Source organism: Salmo salar, chromosome 02 (genome assembly GCF_965601325.2).
Source record: "Salmo salar chromosome 02, fSalSal1, whole genome shotgun sequence".
NCBI lineage: Eukaryota > Metazoa > Chordata > Actinopteri > Salmoniformes > Salmonidae > Salmo > Salmo salar.
In genome coordinates, this window is record NC_138292.1 from 20,052,501 (window position 1) to 20,070,168 (window position 17,668).

The 17,668-nt window shown below is 51.6% G+C and overlaps 1 protein-coding gene across 2 annotated transcripts in view; it reads right to left on the reverse strand.

The window, feature by feature from the left end:
• LOC106573460 (CUGBP Elav-like family member 3) overlaps positions 1-17,668 on the reverse strand; it is an 83,795-nt gene that overhangs the window by 50,038 nt on the left and 16,089 nt on the right. For both annotated transcript variants that reach the window (XM_045699177.2, XM_045699163.2), the window contains exon 4: positions 16,938-17,020. In XM_045699177.2, coding sequence (XP_045555133.2) covers positions 16,938-17,020 — 83 coding nt within the window. The remainder of the gene's footprint in view (positions 1-16,937; positions 17,021-17,668) is intronic.

Genomic DNA, 17,668 nt, shown 5'->3' on the forward strand with positions numbered 1-17,668 from the left:
ATAGAGAGAGAAAGAGGTGCACGAGAGAGATGGAGGGGTACAGAGAGAGAAGGACGGGAACAGAGAAAGAAGGACGGGTACAGAGAGATAAGGACGGGTACAGAGAGATAAGGACGGGAACAGAGAGAGAAGGAGGGGTACAGAGAGAGAAAGAAGGGTAGCGAGAGAGCTGGAGGGTTACAGAGAGAGAAGGAGAGCTACAGAGAGAGAAGGAGGGGTACAGAGAGAAAAAGGGGTACAGAAAGAGATGGAGGGGTAAAGAGAGAGAAGGAGGGATACAGAGAGAGATGGTGGGGTACAGAGAGAGAGGAGGGGTACAGAGAGGAGGGGTACAGAGAGAGAAGGAAGGGTACAGAGAGAAGGAGGGGTAGAGAGAGAGCTGGAGTGGTACAGAGAGAGAAAGAGGGGTAGATAGAGAGCTGGAGGGGTACAGAGAGAGAAGGATGGGAACAAAGAAAGAAGGACGGGTACAGAGAGAGCTGGAGGGTTACAGAGAGAGAAGGAGAGGTACAGAGAGAGAAGGAGGGGTACAGAGAGAAAAAGGGGTACAGAAAGAGATGGAGGGGTAAAGAGAGAGAAGGAGGGATGCAGAGAGAGATGGTGGGGTACAGAGAGAGAGGAGGGGTACATAGAGAGAGCTGGAGGGGTACAGAGAGAGAAAGAGGGGTACTGAGAGGGAAAGATGGGTACCAATAGAGAAAGAGTGGTACAGAGAGAGAGGAGGGGTACATAGAGAGAAGGAAAGGTACATAGAGAGAAGGAGGGGTACAGAGAGAGAAAGAGTGGTACTGAGAGAAAGGAGGGGTACAGAGAGAAAGAGAGGTACAGTGTTGGAAGAGGGGTACAGAGACACAAAGAGGGGTACAGAGAGAGGAGGGGTACAGAGAGAGAAAGAGGTGTACAGAGAGAGAAGGAGGGGTACAGAGAGTGAAAGATGGGTACAGAGAGAGAAGGAGGGGTACAGAGAAAGTAGGAGGGGTACAGAGCAAGAAGGAGGGGAACAGAGAGAGAAGGGGGTACAGAGAGAGAAGGACGAGTACAGAGAAAGAAAGAGGGGTACAGAGAGAGAAAGAGGGGTGCAGAGAGAGAAGGAGGGCTACAGAGAGCTGGAGGGGTACAGAGAGAGCTGGAGGGGTACAGAGAGAGAAGGAGGGTACAGAGAGAGAAGGAGGGGTACAGAGAGAAAGAGGGGTACAGAGAGAGCTGGAGGGTACAGAGAGAGAAGTAGGGGTACAGAGAGAGAAGGAGGGGTACATAGAGAGAAGGATGGGTACAGAGAGCGATGGAGAGGTACAGAGGGAGATGGAGATGGAGGGTTACAGAGAGAGAGGGAGGGGTACAGACAGAGATGGAGGGGTAAAGAGTGAGATGGAGGGGTAGAGAGAAAGAGGGGTACAGAGAAAGAAGGAGGAGTAAAGAGAAAGAGGGGTAAAGAGAGAGAAGGAGGGGTACATAGAGAGAAGGAGCGGTACAGAGAGAGAAGGAGGGGTACTGAGAGGGAAAGATGGGTACCAATAGAGAAAGAGTGGTACAGAGAGAGAGGAGGGGTACATAGAGAGAAGGAAAGGTACATAGAGAGAAGGAGGGGTACAGAGAGAGAAAGAGTGGTACTGAGAGAGAAAGATGGGTACCAAGAGAGAAAGAGTGGTACAGAGAGAAAGGAGGGGTACAGAGAGAAAGAGAGGTACAGTGTTGGAAGAGGGGTACAGAGACACAAAGAGGGGTACAGAGAGAGGAGGGGTACAGAGAGAGAAAGAGGTGTACAGAGAGAGAAGGAGGGGTACAGAGATTGAAAGATGTGTACAGAGAGAGAAGGAGGGGTGCAGAGAAAGTAGGAGGGGTACAGAGCAAGAAGGAGGGGAACAGAGAGAGAAGGGGGTACAGAGAGAGAAGGACGAGTACAGAGAAAGAAGGAGGGGTACAGAGATAGAAAGAGGGGTGCAGAGAGAGAAGGAGGGCTACAGAGAGCTGGAGGGGTACAGAGAGAGCTGGAGGGGTACAGAGAGAGAAGGAGGGTACAGAGAGAGAAGGAGGGGTACAGAGAGAAAGAGGGGTACAGAGAGAGCTGGAGGGTACAGAGAGAGAAGTAGGGGTACAGAGAGAGAAGGAGGGGTACATAGAGAGAAGGATGGGTACAGAGAGCGATGGAGAGGTACAGAGAGAAAGAGGGGTACAGAGAAAGAAGGAGGAGTAAAGAGAAAGAGGAGGGGTAAAGATAGAGAAGGAGGGGCGCATAGAGAGAAGGAGGGGTACAGAGAGAGAAGGAGGGGTACAGAGAGAAAGAGGGGTACAGAGAGAGATGGAGAGGAACAGAGAGAGAAGAGGGGTACAGAGAGAAAGAGGGGTACAGAAAGAGCTGGAGGGGTACAGAGAGCGAAGGGGGTACATAGAGAGAAGGAGGGGTACAGAGAGAGAAGTTGGGGTACAGAGAGAAAGAGGGGTACAGAGAGAGATGGAGAGGAACAGAGAGAGAAGAGGGGTACAGAGAGAAAGAGGGGTACAGAAAGAGCTGGAGGGGTACAGAGAGCGAAGGGGGTACATAGAGAGAAGGAGGGGTACATAGAGAGAAGGAGGGGTACAGAGAAAGAAGGAGGGGTACAGAGAGAGAAAGAGGGGTGCAGATAGAGATGGAGGGGTACAGAGAGAAGGAGGGGTACAGAGGGAGATGGAGGGGTACAGAGAGAAAAGGAGGCGTACAGAGAGAGAAGGGGGTTACAGAGAGAGAAAGATGGGTACAGAGAGAGATGGAGGGTATAGAGAGAGAAGGAGAGGTACAGAGAGAGGGGTACATAGAGAGAAAGATGGATACAGAGAGAGATGGAGGGTACAGAGAGAGAAAGATGGGTACAGAGAGAGATGGAGGGTATAGAGAGAGAAGGAGAGGTACAGAGAGAGGGGTACATAGAGAGAAAGATGGATACAGAGAGAGATGGAGGGTACAGAGAGAGAAGGAGAGGTACAGAGAGAGGGGTACATAGACAGTATGAGGGGTACAGAGATGGAGAGGTACAGAAGGAGATGAGATGGAGGGTTACAGAGAGAGGAGGGGTAAAGAGAGAGATGGAGGGGTACAGAGAGAGAAGGAGGGGTTCATAGAGAGAAGGAGGGGTACAGAGAGAGAAGGAGGGGTACAGAGAGAGATGGAGCGGTACAGAGAGAGATGGAGGGGTACAGAGAGAAATATAGGGGTACAGAGAGAGATGGAGGGGTACAGAGAGAGATCGAAGGGTACAGAGAGAGAAGGAAGGGTACAGAGAGAGATGGGGGTACAGAGAGAAGGAACGGTACAGAGAGTGAAGGAGGGGTACAGAGAGAGAAGGAAGGTTACAGAGAGTGAAGGAGGGGTACAGAGAGAAATATAGGGGTACAGAGAGAGATGGAGGGGTACAGAGAGAGATGGGGGTACAGAGAGAGAAGGAACGGTACAGAGACAGAAGTACGGGTACAGAGAGAGAAGGAGGGGTTCAGAGAGATAGAGGGGTATAGAGTGAGACGGAAGGTTACAGAGAGAGAAGGAGGGGTACAGATAGAGATGGAGAGGTGCACAGAGATAGATGGAGGGGTACAGAGAGAGAAGGAAGGGTACAGAGAGAGAAGGAGGGGTACAGAGAGAAGAATAGGTGTACTGAGAGAGCTGGAGGGGTACAGAGAGAAAAATAGGGGTACAGAGAGAGATGGAGGGGTACAGAGAGATAAGGAAGGGTACAGGAAGAGAAGGAAGGGTACAGAGAGATATGGAGGGGTACAGAGAGAGAAGGAAGGGTACAGAGCGAAAGAGGGGTACAGAAAGAGCTGGAGGGGTACAGAGAGCGAAGGGGGTACATAGAGAGAAGGAGGGGTACAGAGAGAGAAGTTGGGGTACAGAGAGAAAGAGGGGTACAGAGAGAGATGGAGAGGAACAGAGAGAGAAGAGGGGTACAGAGAGAAAGAGGGGTACAGAAAGAGCTGGAGGGGTACAGAGAGCGAAGGGGGTACATAGAGAGAAGGAGGGGTACATAGAGAGAAGGAGGGGTACAGAGAAAGAAGGAGGGGTACAGAGAGAGAAAGAGGGGTGCAGATAGAGATGGAGGGGTACAGAGAGAAGGAGGGGTACAGAGGGAGATGGAGGGGTACAGAGAGAAAAGGAGGCGTACAGAGAGAGAAGGGGGTTACAGAGAGAGAAAGATGGGTACAGAGAGAGATGGAGGGTATAGAGAGAGAAGGAGAGGTACAGAGAGAGGGGTACATAGAGAGAAAGATGGATACAGAGAGAGATGGAGGGTACAGAGAGAGAAAGATGGGTACAGAGAGAGATGGAGGGTATAGAGAGAGAAGGAGAGGTACAGAGAGAGGGGTACATAGAGAGAAAGATGGATACAGAGAGAGATGGAGGGTACAGAGAGAGAAGGAGAGGTACAGAGAGAGGGGTACATAGACAGTATGAGGGGTACAGAGATGGAGAGGTACAGAAGGAGATGAGATGGAGGGTTACAGAGAGAGGAGGGGTAAAGAGAGAGATGGAGGGGTACAGAGAGAGAAGGAGGGGTTCATAGAGAGAAGGAGGGGTACAGAGAGAGAAGGAGGGGTACAGAGAGAGATGGAGCGGTACAGAGAGAGATGGAGGGGTACAGAGAGAAATATAGGGGTACAGAGAGAGATGGAGGGGTACAGAGAGAGATCGAAGGGTACAGAGAGAGAAGGAAGGGTACAGAGAGAGATGGGGGTACAGAGAGAAGGAACGGTACAGAGAGTGAAGGAGGGGTACAGAGAGAGAAGGAAGGTTACAGAGAGTGAAGGAGGGGTACAGAGAGAAATATAGGGGTACAGAGAGAGATGGAGGGGTACAGAGAGAGATGGGGGTACAGAGAGAGAAGGAACGGTACAGAGACAGAAGTACGGGTACAGAGAGAGAAGGAGGGGTTCAGAGAGATAGAGGGGTATAGAGTGAGACGGAAGGTTACAGAGAGAGAAGGAGGGGTACAGATAGAGATGGAGAGGTGCACAGAGATAGATGGAGGGGTACAGAGAGAGAAGGAAGGGTACAGAGAGAGAAGGAGGGGTACAGAGAGAAGAATAGGTGTACTGAGAGAGCTGGAGGGGTACAGAGAGAAAAATAGGGGTACAGAGAGAGATGGAGGGGTACAGAGAGATAAGGAAGGGTACAGGAAGAGAAGGAAGGGTACAGAGAGATATGGAGGGGTACAGAGAGAGAAGGAAGGGTACAGAGCGAAAAGCATGGGTACAGAGCGAGAAAGAGGGGTACAGAGAGAAGAATAGGTGTACTGAGAGAGATGGAGGGGTACAGAGAGAAAATAAGGGGTACAGAGCAAGAAAGAGGTGTACAGAGAGAGCTGGAGGGGTACAGAGAGAAAAATAGGAGTACCGAGAGAGATGGAGGGGTACAGAGAGATAAGGAAGGGTACAGAGAGAGAAGGAAGTGTACAGAGAGATATGGAGGGGTACAGAGAGAGAAGGAAGGGTACAGAGAGAGAAGGAGGGGTACAGAGAGAGAAGGAAGGATACAGAGAGAAAAGCAGGGGTACAGAGCGAGACAGAGTGGTACAGAGAAAGAGGAGGGGTACAGAGAGAGAAGGAGGGGTGCAGAGAGAGAGGAGAGGTATAGAGAGAGAAATAGGGGTACAGAGAGAGATGGAGGGGACAGAGAGAGAAGGAAGGGTACAGAGAGAAAGAGGGGTACAGAGAGAGATGGAGAGGTACAGATAGAGAGGAGGGGTACAGAGAGAGAAGGAGGGGTACAGAGAGAGAAGGAGGGTTGCAGAGAGAAAGGAAGGGTACAGAGAGAAAGAGGGGTACAGAGAGAGATGGAGAGGTATAGAGAGAGTAGGAGGGGTACAGAGAGAGTAGGAGGGGAACAGAGAGAGAAGGATGGGTACAGCGAGAGAAGGAGGGGTACAGAGAGAAAGAGGGGTACAGAGAGAGATTGAGGGGTAGAGAGAGAAAAATAGGGGTACAGAGAGAGAGGAGGGGTACAGAGAGAGAGGAGGGTACAGAGAGAGAAGGAGGGGTACAGAGAGAGATTGAGGGGTAGAGAGAGAAAAATAGGGGTACAGAGAGAGATGGAGGGGTACAGAGAGAGATGGAGGGTACAGAGAGAGAAGGAGGGGTACAGAGAGAGGAGGGGTACATAGAGAGAAGGAGGGGTACAGAGAGAGAAGGAGGGGTACAGAGAGAGGAGGGGTACATAGAGAGAAGGAGGGGTACAGAGCTGGAGAGGTACAGAAGGATATGGAGATGGAGGGTTACAGAAGGAGGAAGGGTACAGAGAGCGATGGAGGGGTTAAGAGAGAAGAATAGGTGTACTGAGAGAGATGGAGGGGTACAGAGAGAAAATGAGGGGTACAGAGCGAGAAAGAGGTGTACAGAAAGAGCTGGAGGGGTACAGAGAGAAAAATAGGGGTACAGAGAGAGATGGAGGAGTACAGAGAGATAAGGAAGGGTACAGGAAGAGAAGGAAGGGTACAGAGAGATATGGAGGGGTACAGAGAGAGAAGGAAGGGTACAGAGAGAGAAGGAGGGGTACAGAGAGAGAAGGAAGGATACAGAGAGAAAAGCAGGGGTACAGAGCGAGAAAGAGGGGTACATAGAGAAGAATAGGTGTACTGAGAGAGATGGAGGGGTACAGAGAGAAAATAAGGGGTACAGAGCAAGAAAGAGGTGTACAGAAAGAGAAGGAGGGGTACAGAGAGAAAAATAGGGGTACCGAGAGAGATGGAGGGGTACAGAGAGATAAGGAAGGGTACAGAGAGAGAAGGAAGGGTACAGAGAGATATGGAGGGGTACAGAGAGAGAAGGAAGGGTACAGAGAGAGAAGGAAGGGTACAGACAGAGAAGGAGGGGTACAGAGAGAGGAGGAAGGATACAGAGAGAAAAGCAAGGGTACAGAGCAAGAAAGAGTGGTACAGAGAAAGAGGAGGGGTACAGAGAGAGAAGGAGGGGTGCAGAGAGAGAGGAGAGGTATAGAGAGAGAAATAGGGGTACAGAGAGAGATGGAGGGGACAGAGAGAGAAGGATGGGTACAGAGAGAAAGAGGGGTACAGAGAGAGATGGAGAGGTACAGATAGAGAGGAGGGGTACAGAGAGAGAAGGAGGGGTACAGAGAGAGAAGGAGGGTTGCAGAGAGAGAGGAGGGGTACAGAGAGAAATAGGGGTACAGAGAGAGAAGGAAGGGTACAGAGAGAAAGAGGGGTACAGAGAGAGATGGAGAGGTACAGAGAGAGTAGGAGGGGTACAGAGAGAGTAGGAGGGGTACAGAGAGAGAAGGACGAGTACAGAGAGAGAAGGAGGGGTACAGAGAGAAAGAGGGGTACAGAGAGAGAAAGAGGTGTACAGAAAGAGCTGGAGGGGTACAGAGCAAGAAAGAGGTGTACAGAAAGAGCTGGAGGGGTACAGAGAGAAAAATAGGGGTACCGAGAGAGATGGAGGGGTACAGAGAGATAAGGAAGGGTACAGAGAGAGAAGGAAGGGTACAGAGAGATATGGAGGGGTACAGAGAGAGAAGGAAGGGTACAGAGAGAGAAGGAGGGGTACAGAGAGAGGAGGAAGGATACAGAGAGAAAAGCAGGGGTACAGAGCAAGAAAGAGTGGTACAGAGAAAGAGGAGGGGTACAGAGAGAGAAGGAGGGGTGCAGAGAGAGAGGAGAGGTATAGAGAGAGAAATAGGGGTACAGAGAGAGATGGAGGGGACAGAGAGAGAAGGAAGGGTACAGAGAGAAAGAGGGGTACAGAGAGAGATGGAGAGGTACAGATAGAGAGGAGGGGTACAGAGAGAGAAGGAGGGGTACAGAGAGAGAAGGAGGGTTGCAGAGAGAGAGGAGGGGTACAGAGAGAAATAGGGGTACAGAGAGAGAAGGAAGGGTACAGAGAGAAAGAGGGGTACAGAGAGAGATGGAGAGGTACAGAGAGAGTAGGAGGGGTACAGAGAGAGTAGGAGGGGAACAGAGAGAGAAGGACGGGTACAGAGAGAGAAGGAGGGGTACAGAGAGAAAAAGGGGTACAGAGAGAGATTGAGGGGTAGAGAGAGAAAAATAGGGGTACAGAGAGAGATGGAGGGGTACAGAGAGAGATGGAGGGTACAGAGAGAGAAGGAGGGGTACAGAGAGTGGAGGGGTACATAGAGAGAAGGAGGGGTACAGAGCTGGAGAGGTACAGAAGGAGACTGAGGTGGAGGGTTACAGAAGGAGGAGGGGTACAGAGAGAGATGGAGGGGTTAAGAGGGAGATGGAGGGGTAAAGAGAAAGAGGGGTACAGAGAGAGATGGAGGGGTACAGAGAAATGAGGGGTACAGAGAGAGAGGACGGGTACAGAGAGAGAAGGAGGGGTACATAGAGAGAAGGAGGGGTACAGAGAGAGAAAGAGGGGTACAGAGAGAGATGGAGAGGTACAGAGAGAGAAGGAGGGGTACAGAGAGAAATATAGGGGTACAGAGAGAGATGGAGGGGTACAGAGAGAGATCGAAGGGTACAGAGAGAGAAGGAGGGGTACAGAGAGAGATGGGGTACAGAGAGAGAAGGAGGGGTACAGAGAGAGAAGGAAGGTTACAGAGAGAGAAGGAGGGATACAGAGAGAGAAGGAGGGTACAGAGAGAGAAGGGGGGTACAGAGAGAGAAAGATGGGTACAGAGAGAGAAGGAGGGTTACAGAGAGCTTGAGGGGTACAGAGAGAGCTGGAGGGGTACAGAGAGAGAAGGACAGGTACATAGAGAGAAGGAGGGGTACAGAGAGAGAAAGAGGGGTACAGAGAGAGAAGGGGTACGGAGAGAAAGAGGGGTACAGAGAGAGATGGAGAGGTACAGAGAGAGAAGGAGGGGTACAGAGAGAGAAGGAGGGGTACATCGAGAGTTGGAGGGGTACAGAGAGAGAGGAGGGGTACAGAGAGAGAAATATGAGTACAGAGAGAGATGGAGGGGTACAGAGAGAGAAGGAGGGTGACAGAGAGAGAAAGAGGTGTACAGAGAGAGTAGGAGCGGAACAGAGAGAGAAAGAGGTGTACAGAGAGAGTAGGAGGGGAACAGAGAGAGAAGGACGGGTACAGAGAGAGAAGCAGGGGTAGAGAGAGAAAGGGGGGTACAGAGAGAGATTGAGGGGTAGAGAGAGAAAAATAGGGGTACAGAGAGAGATGGAGGGGTACAGAGAGAAAAGGTTGGGTACAGAGCGATAAAGAGGGGTACAGAGAGAGAGGAGGGGTACAGAGAGAGAAGGAGGGGTGCAGAGAGAGAGGAGGGGTACAGAGGGAGAAATAGGGGTACAGAGAGGGATGGAGGGGTACAGAGAGAGAAGGAGGGTGACAGAGAGAGAAAGAGGTGTACAGAGAGAGAGGAGGGGTACAGAGAGAGAAGGAGGCGTACAGAGAGAGAAGGAGGGGTACAGAGAGAGAGGAGGGGTACAGAGAGAGAAGGAGGCGTACAGAGAGAGGAGGTGTACAGAGAGAGAAGGAGGGGTACAGAGAGAGAAGGAGGGGTACAGAGAGAGAAGGAGGGGTACAGAGAGAGAAGGAGGGGTACAGAGAGAGAAGGAGGGGTACAGAGAGAGAAGGAGGGGTACAGAGAGAGAAGGAGGGGTACAAAGAGAGAAGGAGGGGTACAGAGAGAGAAGGAGGGGTACAGAGAGAGAGGAGGGGTACAGAGAGAGAAAGAGGCGTACAGAGAGAGAAGGAGGTGTACAGAGAGAGAAGGAGGTGTACAGAGAGAGAAGGAGGGGTACAGAGAGAGAAGGAGGGGTACAGAGAGAGAAGGAGGGGTACAGAGAGAGAAGGAGGCGTACAGAGAGAGAAGGAGGTGTACAGAGAGAGAAGGAGGTGTACAGAGAGAGAAGGAGGGGTACAGAGAGAGAAGGAGGGGTACAGAGAGAGAAGGAGGGGTACAGAGAGAGAATAGTGATAAAAGAGATCAGGATAGTGGTATGGAGATTTGTGTGTGTGTGTGTGTGTGTGTGTGTGTGTGTGTGTGTGTGTGTGTGTGTGTGTGTGTGTGTGTGTGTGTGTGTGTGTGTGTGTGTGTGTGTGTGTGTGTGTGTGTGTGTGCGTGCTATAGAAGGGAAAGAAGTTGCAGAAGCCTATTTTGTCTGACTGACACAGAGCCCCCTCCGCCACGCTGACTACAGATTGACCTCTAACCTCTAACTCCATGAACACGCTGTGGTCAGCCCACTGGCCTCAACAAGTCTAACAGGTAAGTGTTTATAAGTGTTTATAAATGCTGAGACACTTTCATGCAAAGTGATGTTCATGAGGAGTTAGGGAGCTAGACAGATTGACATAGGGAGAGGAGAGGAGAGGAGAGGAGAGGAGAGGAGAGGAGAGGAGAGGAGAGGAGAGGAGAGGAGAGACAGGGATAGGGTGTGTGTAGTGCTTGTTGTTCCCTGTCTCTCTCTCTCTCACTCCCTCCATCTCTCTTTCTCTCTCACTCCCTCCATCTCTCTTTCTCTCTCACTCCCTCCATCTCTCTTTCTCTCTCACACCCTCCATCTCTCTTTCTCTCTCACTCCCTCCATCTCTCTTTCTCTCTCACACCCTCCATCTCTCTTTCTCTCTCACACCCTCCATCTCTCCATCTCTCACCTCCCCATCACTCTTTCTCTCTCACACCCTCCATCTCTCTTTCTCTCTCTCTCACTCCCTCCATCTCGCTTTCTCTCTCACTTCCTCCATCTCTTTATCTCTCAGTCCCTCCATCTCTCCATCTCTCACCTCCCCATCACTCTTTCTCTCTCACACCCTCCATCTCTCTTTCTCTCTCTCTCACTCCCTCCATCTCTCTTTCTCTCTCACTTCCTCCATCTCTTTATCTCTCAGTCCCTCCATCTCTCTTTCACTCTCTCAACCTCTTTTGCTCATTGGGCCCCTCAGGGGTGTGTACTTAGTCCCCTCCTGTACTCCCTGTTCACCCACGACCGTGTGGCCAAACACGACTACAACAACATCATTAAGTTTGCAGTAGGCCTGATCACTGACAACGATGAGACAGCCTATAGGGAGGAGGTCAGAGAACTGGCAGTATGGTGCCAGAACAACAACCTCTCCCTCAATGTGAACAAGACTAAGGAGCTGATCGTGGACTACAGGAAAAGACAGCCCCAATTCACATCGACGGGGCTGTAGTGGAGCAGGTCGAGAGTTTCAAGTTCCTTGCTGTCCACATCACCAACGATCTATCATGGTCCAAACACACCAAGACAGTCGTGAAGAGGGCACCGCATCACCTTTTCCCCCTCAGGAGACTGAAAACATTTGACATGGGACCCCAGATCCTCAATAAGTTCTATAGCTGCACCATCGAGAGCATCCTGACTGGTTGTATCACCGCCTGGTATGGCAACTGCTCGGCATCTGACCGTAAGGCGCTACAGAGGGTAGTGCGTATGGCCCAGTACATCACTGGGGCCAAGCTTCCTGCAATCCAGGACCTATATAATAAGCGGTGTCAGAGGAAAGCCCATATAATTGTTAGAGACTCCAGTCACCCAAGTCATAGACTGTTTTCTCTGCTACCACACGGCAAGCGGTACCGGAGCGCCAAGTCTAGGACCAAAAGGCTCCTTAACAGCTTCTACCCCCAAGCCATAAGACTGCTGAAGAATTTATCAAATGGCCACCAGACCATTTACATTGACACACCTCCCCCTCCATTTGTTTTGTACACTGCTGCTACATGCTGTTTATCATCTATGAATAGTCACTTCACCCCTACCTACATGTACAAAATGACCTCTAACCTGTACCCCCGCACACTCACTCGGTACTGGTACCCCCTGTATATAGCCTCGTTATTGTTATGTTATTGTGTTACTTTTTATAATTTTTTACTTTAGTTTATTATTAAACATTTTCTAAACACTTCTTGAACTGCACTGTTGGTTAAGGGCTTGTAAGTAAGCATTTCACTGTAAGGTCTACACCTGTGTGTCACGGGTGTCGTAGGGTGTAGACCAAGACGCAGCGGGGAAATGTACACTCATCTTCTTTTTATTAGGTGAAGAAGGAAAACACATAAAACGTATACAAAACACAAACGAACTTGACAGTCTCGTCAGGCAAACAGCTAAACAAGAACAATCTCCCACAAAACCCCATGAAAAACAAACTCCTAATTATAGGACCCTCAATCAGAGGCAACAATAACCAGCTGCCTCCAATTGAAGGTCCAACCCCAATTAACTAAACATAGAACTACAAAAGACTAGATAGAACATAGAAATATACTAACATAGAACAATGACTAACAAACCCCGGACTAATAAATCAAATACAGAAAAACCTAAAAACATACACAAAACACACCCTGAACCACATAAAACAAACACCCCCTGCCACGTCCTGACCAAACTACAATAACAAATAACCCCTTTTACTGGTCAGGACGTGACACTGTGGTTTTTGGCGCATGTGACAAATAAAGTTTGATTTGATTTGATGCTCTCTGTCTCTCCTTGCTTCCATCACCGGATAACTATTTATCTCCTCTTTCTCTGTTTCTCTACTCCAGACGAGACCCTACTCTTTCCTCTTCATCCCTCTCTTCCTGCCTCATTCCTCTCTGAGTTTATACGCTCCCTCTCTGTCCCACTCCTCCCTCCACTTCTCTGTTCCTCTTTTTTGACTGCCCATCTCTCCGTTCGTTTACCGTCTTATTCCAACCGTTAAATCAGCGTTAAATCTGTTGTGTGAGTGGCGGGGGCAGCGGGACACTTCTCAGCTCCAGACTCCAGACACACACTGTAAGTGCTTGGCATGGTTTTAATATTGTGTGGTGTGTGTGTGTGTGTGTGTGTGTGTGTGTGTGTGTGTGTGTGTGTGTGTGTGTGTGTGTGTGTGTGTGTGTGTGTGTGTGTGTGTGTGTGTGTGTGCAGTCATAATAGCAACCCAGCGTGACTGAAATTTCACTACCGCCCATAATTATGACCCCAAGATAGAACCCTACGCACACACACACACACACACACACACACACACACACACACACACACACACACAAAACCTGAGTATAAAAATGAGTTAGTAAGAAACTAATCATCTAGCTTAACAAGTGGAATGAGGGAGGAGTGGTGGAGAGGGAGGAGGGGAGGAGAGGGGAGAGGGGAGGAGAGGGAGGAGTGGAGGAGAGGGAGGAGGGGAGGAGAGGGGAGAGGGGAGGAGAGGGAGGAATGGAGGAGAGGGAGGAGTGGTGGAGAGGGAGGAGTAGTGGAGAGGGAGGAGTGGAGGAGAGGGAGGAGGGAAGGAGAGGGAGGAGGGGAGGAGAGGGAGGAATGGAGGAGAGGGAGGAGTGGTGGAGAGGGAGGAGTAGTGGAGAGGGAGGAGTGGAGGAGAGGGAGGAGGGGAGGAGAGGGAGGAGTGGGGGAGAGGGAGGAGTGGTGGAGAGGGAGGAGTGGTGGAGAGGGGAGAGGGAGGAGTGGAGGACAGGGAGGAGTGGAGGACAGGGAGGAGTGGTGGAGAGGGAGGAGTGGAGGAGAGGGAGGAGTGGAAGAGAGGGAGGAGTGGTGGAGAGGGAGGAGTGGAGGAGAGGGGAGAGGGAGGAGTGGAGGACAGGGAGGAGTGGTGGAGAGGGAGGAGTGGAGGACAGGGAGGAGGGGAGGAGAAGGAGGAGTGGGGGAGAGGGAGGAGTGGAAGAGAGGGAGGAGTGGAGGAGAGGGGAGAGGGAGGAGTGGAGGACAGGGAGGAGTGGTGGAGAGGGAGGAGTGGAGGAGAGGGAGGAGGGGAGGAGAGGGAGGAGTGGTGGAGAGGGAGGAGTGGAGGAGAGGGAGGAGGGGAGGAGAGGGAGGAGTGGTGGAGAGGGAGGAGTGGTGGAGAGGTAGGAGTGGTAGAGAGGGAGGAGTGGTGGAGAGGGAGGAGGGGAGGAGAGGGAGGAGTGGGGGAGAGGGAGGAGTGGTGGAAAGGGAGGAGTGGTGGAGAGGGGAGAGGGAGGAGTGGAGGACAGGGAGGAGTGGAGGACAGGGAGGAGTGGTGGAGAGGGAGGAGTGGAGGAGAGGGAGGAGTGGTGGAGAGGGAGGAGTGGAGGAGAGGGAGGAGTGGTGGAGAGGGAGGAGTGGAGGAGAGGGGAGAGGGAGGAGTGGAGGACAGGGAGGAGTGGTGGAGAGGGAGGAGTGGAGGACAGGGAGGAGGGGAGGAGAAGGAGGAGTGGGGGAGAGGGAGGAGTGGAAGAGAGGGAGGAGTGGAGGAGAGGGGAGAGGGAGGAGTGGAGGACAGGGAGGAGTGGTGGAGAGGGAGGAGTGGAGGAGAGGGAGGAGGGGAGGAGAGGGAGGAGTGGTGGAGAGGGAGGAGTGGAGGAGAGGGAGGAGGGGAGGAGAGGGAGGAGTGGTGGAGAGGGAGGAGTGGTGGAGAGGTAGGAGTGGTAGAGAGGGAGGAGTGGTGGAGAGGGAGGAGTGGTGGAGAGGGGAGAGTGGAGGACAGGGAGGAGTGGTGGAGAGGTAGGAGTGGTGAAGAGGGAGGAGTGGTGGAGAGGGAGGAGTGGTGGAGAGGTAGGAGTGGAGGAGAGGGAGGAGTGGTGGAGAGGGAGGAGTGGTGGAGAGGGAGGAGTGGAGGAGAGGGAGGAGTGGTGGAGAGGGAGGAGTGGAGGACAGGGAGGAGTGGGAGGAGTAGAGGAGAGGGAGGAGTGGAGGACAGGGAGGAGTGGTGGAGAGGGAGGAGTGGAGGAGAGGGGAGAGGGAGGAGTGGTAGAGAGGGAGGAGTGGTAGAGAGGGCAGAGGGAGGAGTGGTAGAGAGGGAGGAGTGGTGGAGAGGGAGGAGTGGTAGAGAGGGCAGAGGGAGGAGTGGAGGAGAGGGAGGAGTGGTGGAGAGGGAGGAATGGTGGAGAGGGAGGAGTGGTGGCGAGGGAGGAGTGGTGCAGAGGGAGGAATGGTGGAGAGGGAGGAGTGGTGGAGAGGGAGGAGTGGAGGAGAGGGAGGAGTGGAGGAGAGGGAGGAGTGGTGGAGAGGGAGGAGTGGTGCAGAGGGAGGAATGGTGGAGAGGGAGGAGTGGTGGAGAGGGAGGAGTGGTGGAGAGGGAGGAGTGGAGGAGAGGGAGGAGTGGAGGAGAGGGAGGAGTGGTGGAGAGGGAGGAGTGGAGAAGAGGGAGGAGTGGAGGAGTGGAGGACAGGGAGGAGTGGTGGAGAGGGAGGAGTGGAGGAGAGGAGAGGGGAGAGGGAGGAGTGGAGGAGAGGGGAGAGGGAGGAGTGGAGGACAGGGAGGAGTGGTAGAGAGGGAGGAGTGGAGGAGAGGGAGGAGTGGAGGAGAGGGCAGAGGGAGGAGTGGAGGAGAGGGAGGAATGGTGGAGAGGGAGGAGTGGAGGAGAGGATGAGGGGATGAGGGGATGAGGGGCTGGAGGTGTGGGATGGTTAAATGAGTCAGCTAATAAAGAAGTGGAGAGATGGAAGAAAGCAGAGGGAAGGATCATCAGAGGAAAGAGGAAAAGGGGGAGGGGAGATGGAGGAGAGGATGGAGGGACAATTTATGATTTTCTTGGGATCCCCATCAGCCGATGCCAATGGAGACAGCTATTCTTCCTGGGGTCCGAAGAGGGGACCAAACACTGTGAAATGTAAATTAAAAGGGGGAGGCATAGGGGAGGAAAGGGGGGAGGTTTTCTCATAAATGACTGAAATAAGAATTTGAAAGGGGGGTCTGAGAAGAGGAGAGGTCTTAGAAAAAGACTCCATAAGAGGGAAGAGTGAGTGGTAGAAACGAATGGAGAAAGAATAGCTAATACCATTGAATAATGTCCTACCAGGAATAGAGAGACGGAGAGGAACTGAAGAACGATGGGGTGATGGAGGGAGTTTGAAGAGAGAGAAAGAAGAAGTGGGGTGATGGAGAGAGTTATTGAGAAGGAGAAACAGTAGCTGAGGTCATTTCTAAATCTGCTCCAGAGTGGGAGGAGGGTGGATGGCCAGAGAAGAAGGGAGGGAGGAGAGACAGAGGGCATGAGGAGGGAGGGGTGGAAATAAGAGAGAAAGAGGAGAGGGAGAAATATAGAGCGTGGAAAGAAAGAACAAGGGATTGAATGATAGAGAGGAGAAAACAGAGGGCAAGGAGAGAGAGAGATACAGAGAGAGAGAGAGAGAGAGACAGAGAGAGCAGACAGACAGACAGACAGACAGACAGACAGACAGACAGACAGACAGACAGACAGACAGACAGACAGACAGACAGACAGACAGACAGACAGACAGACAGACAGACAGACAGAGAGAGAGACAGAGAGAGAGACAGAGAGAGAGACAGAGAGAGAGACAGATAGAGAGGAGGAAAAAGAGAGACAGAGAGACAGAGAGAGAGGAGGAGAAAGAGAGACAGAGAGAGAGAGAGAGAGAGAGAGAGAGACAGAGAGAGAGGAGGAGAAAGAGAGACAGAGAGACAGAGAGAGAGCGAGAGAGAGCGGAGAGAGAGAGAGAGAGGATGAGACATGCAGAGAAAGAAGGAGTCATAAAGATGCATGCAGGGAAATGCTGAATGTATAGGACACACACTGACAGACAGAGAGAGACATGCAAGAGAGAAAGAGAAAGACACAGCGAGAGAGATACAGAGACTTAGAGAGGCGGACAGATAGAGACAGAGCAACAGAGATAGACGGAGAGAGAGAGAGAGATCATACTATAGTGTCCCATGTTTAATGAACAGTGCCCTAACCCTGGCAGAGTTACACTACCCCACTGGAGAGTAGAACAAGACAAAGAAGGATGGGACAATTAATTAGTGAGATGGTCTAGTCTAGAAGTACTCCTGCAGGGCCAACGAGAGAGTAGATACAACACAATGGGCTCCTGTCTGTCTGTCTGTCTGTCTGTCTGTCTGTCTGTCTGTCTGTCTGTCTGTCTGTCTGTCTGTCTGTCTGTCTGTCTGTCTGTCTGTCTGTCTGTCTGTCTGTCTGTCTGTCTGTCTGTCTGTCTGTCTCTGTCTGTCTGTGTGTGTGTGTGTGTGTGTGTGTGTGTGTGTGTGTGTGTGTGTGTGTGTCATATGACTTGTACTCACCCCCGGTAGCGTCTTCTGCTCATGCAAAGCACTCTGGGCCTTCAGCGCTGACTCCCTCGCACAGTATGTCAGGAATGCACATCCTGAGACAGAGAGAGAGAGAGAGAGAGAGAGAGAGAGAGAGAGAGAGAGCAAAAAGGAGAAAGAGAAAGAGAGGAGGGAAGAAAGGTAACAAGAGGGAGGAGAGAAAGATGATGAGATAGTTGATGATGTCATCTTTGTTTGTTAGATATGTGAGAATATAAAAACAAAGAGAGTCCATATGTATGACCTCCCAGTCATTTATTGGGTAGAAAAACACCAAGGTTCTGGCATCACCGGGCCTTCTTCAGGGTGAGGTTCTACATATTCTTCAGATATGTGAGAATAACATAACTATTGTGGATGGAGCCTCCTTGTCACGACAGTGACGGATGGTGGTGCCCCTCCTCGGCCGGGCGGAGCTCGGCGGTCATTGTCGCCGGGCTACTAGCTACCATCGATCCCTTTTTGTTTCACTTTCGTTTGGTTAGGTCTAGGTAAGCACGCACCTGTTTTGGGTTAGTCATTAGTAAGGGGGGGTTATTTAGGTTAGCGTAGGATGTATGTGGTTGTACGTGATTGTGTTGCTTGTCCAGGTTTTTTTGTGTTCGAAAAGAACGTGTACTGAGTTTTCCCTTCTGCCAGTGGTTTATTTTGTTTGTGTACACCACCGCAGAATCTTTCAGGGCTGCGCCCCTATACTTTGTCGA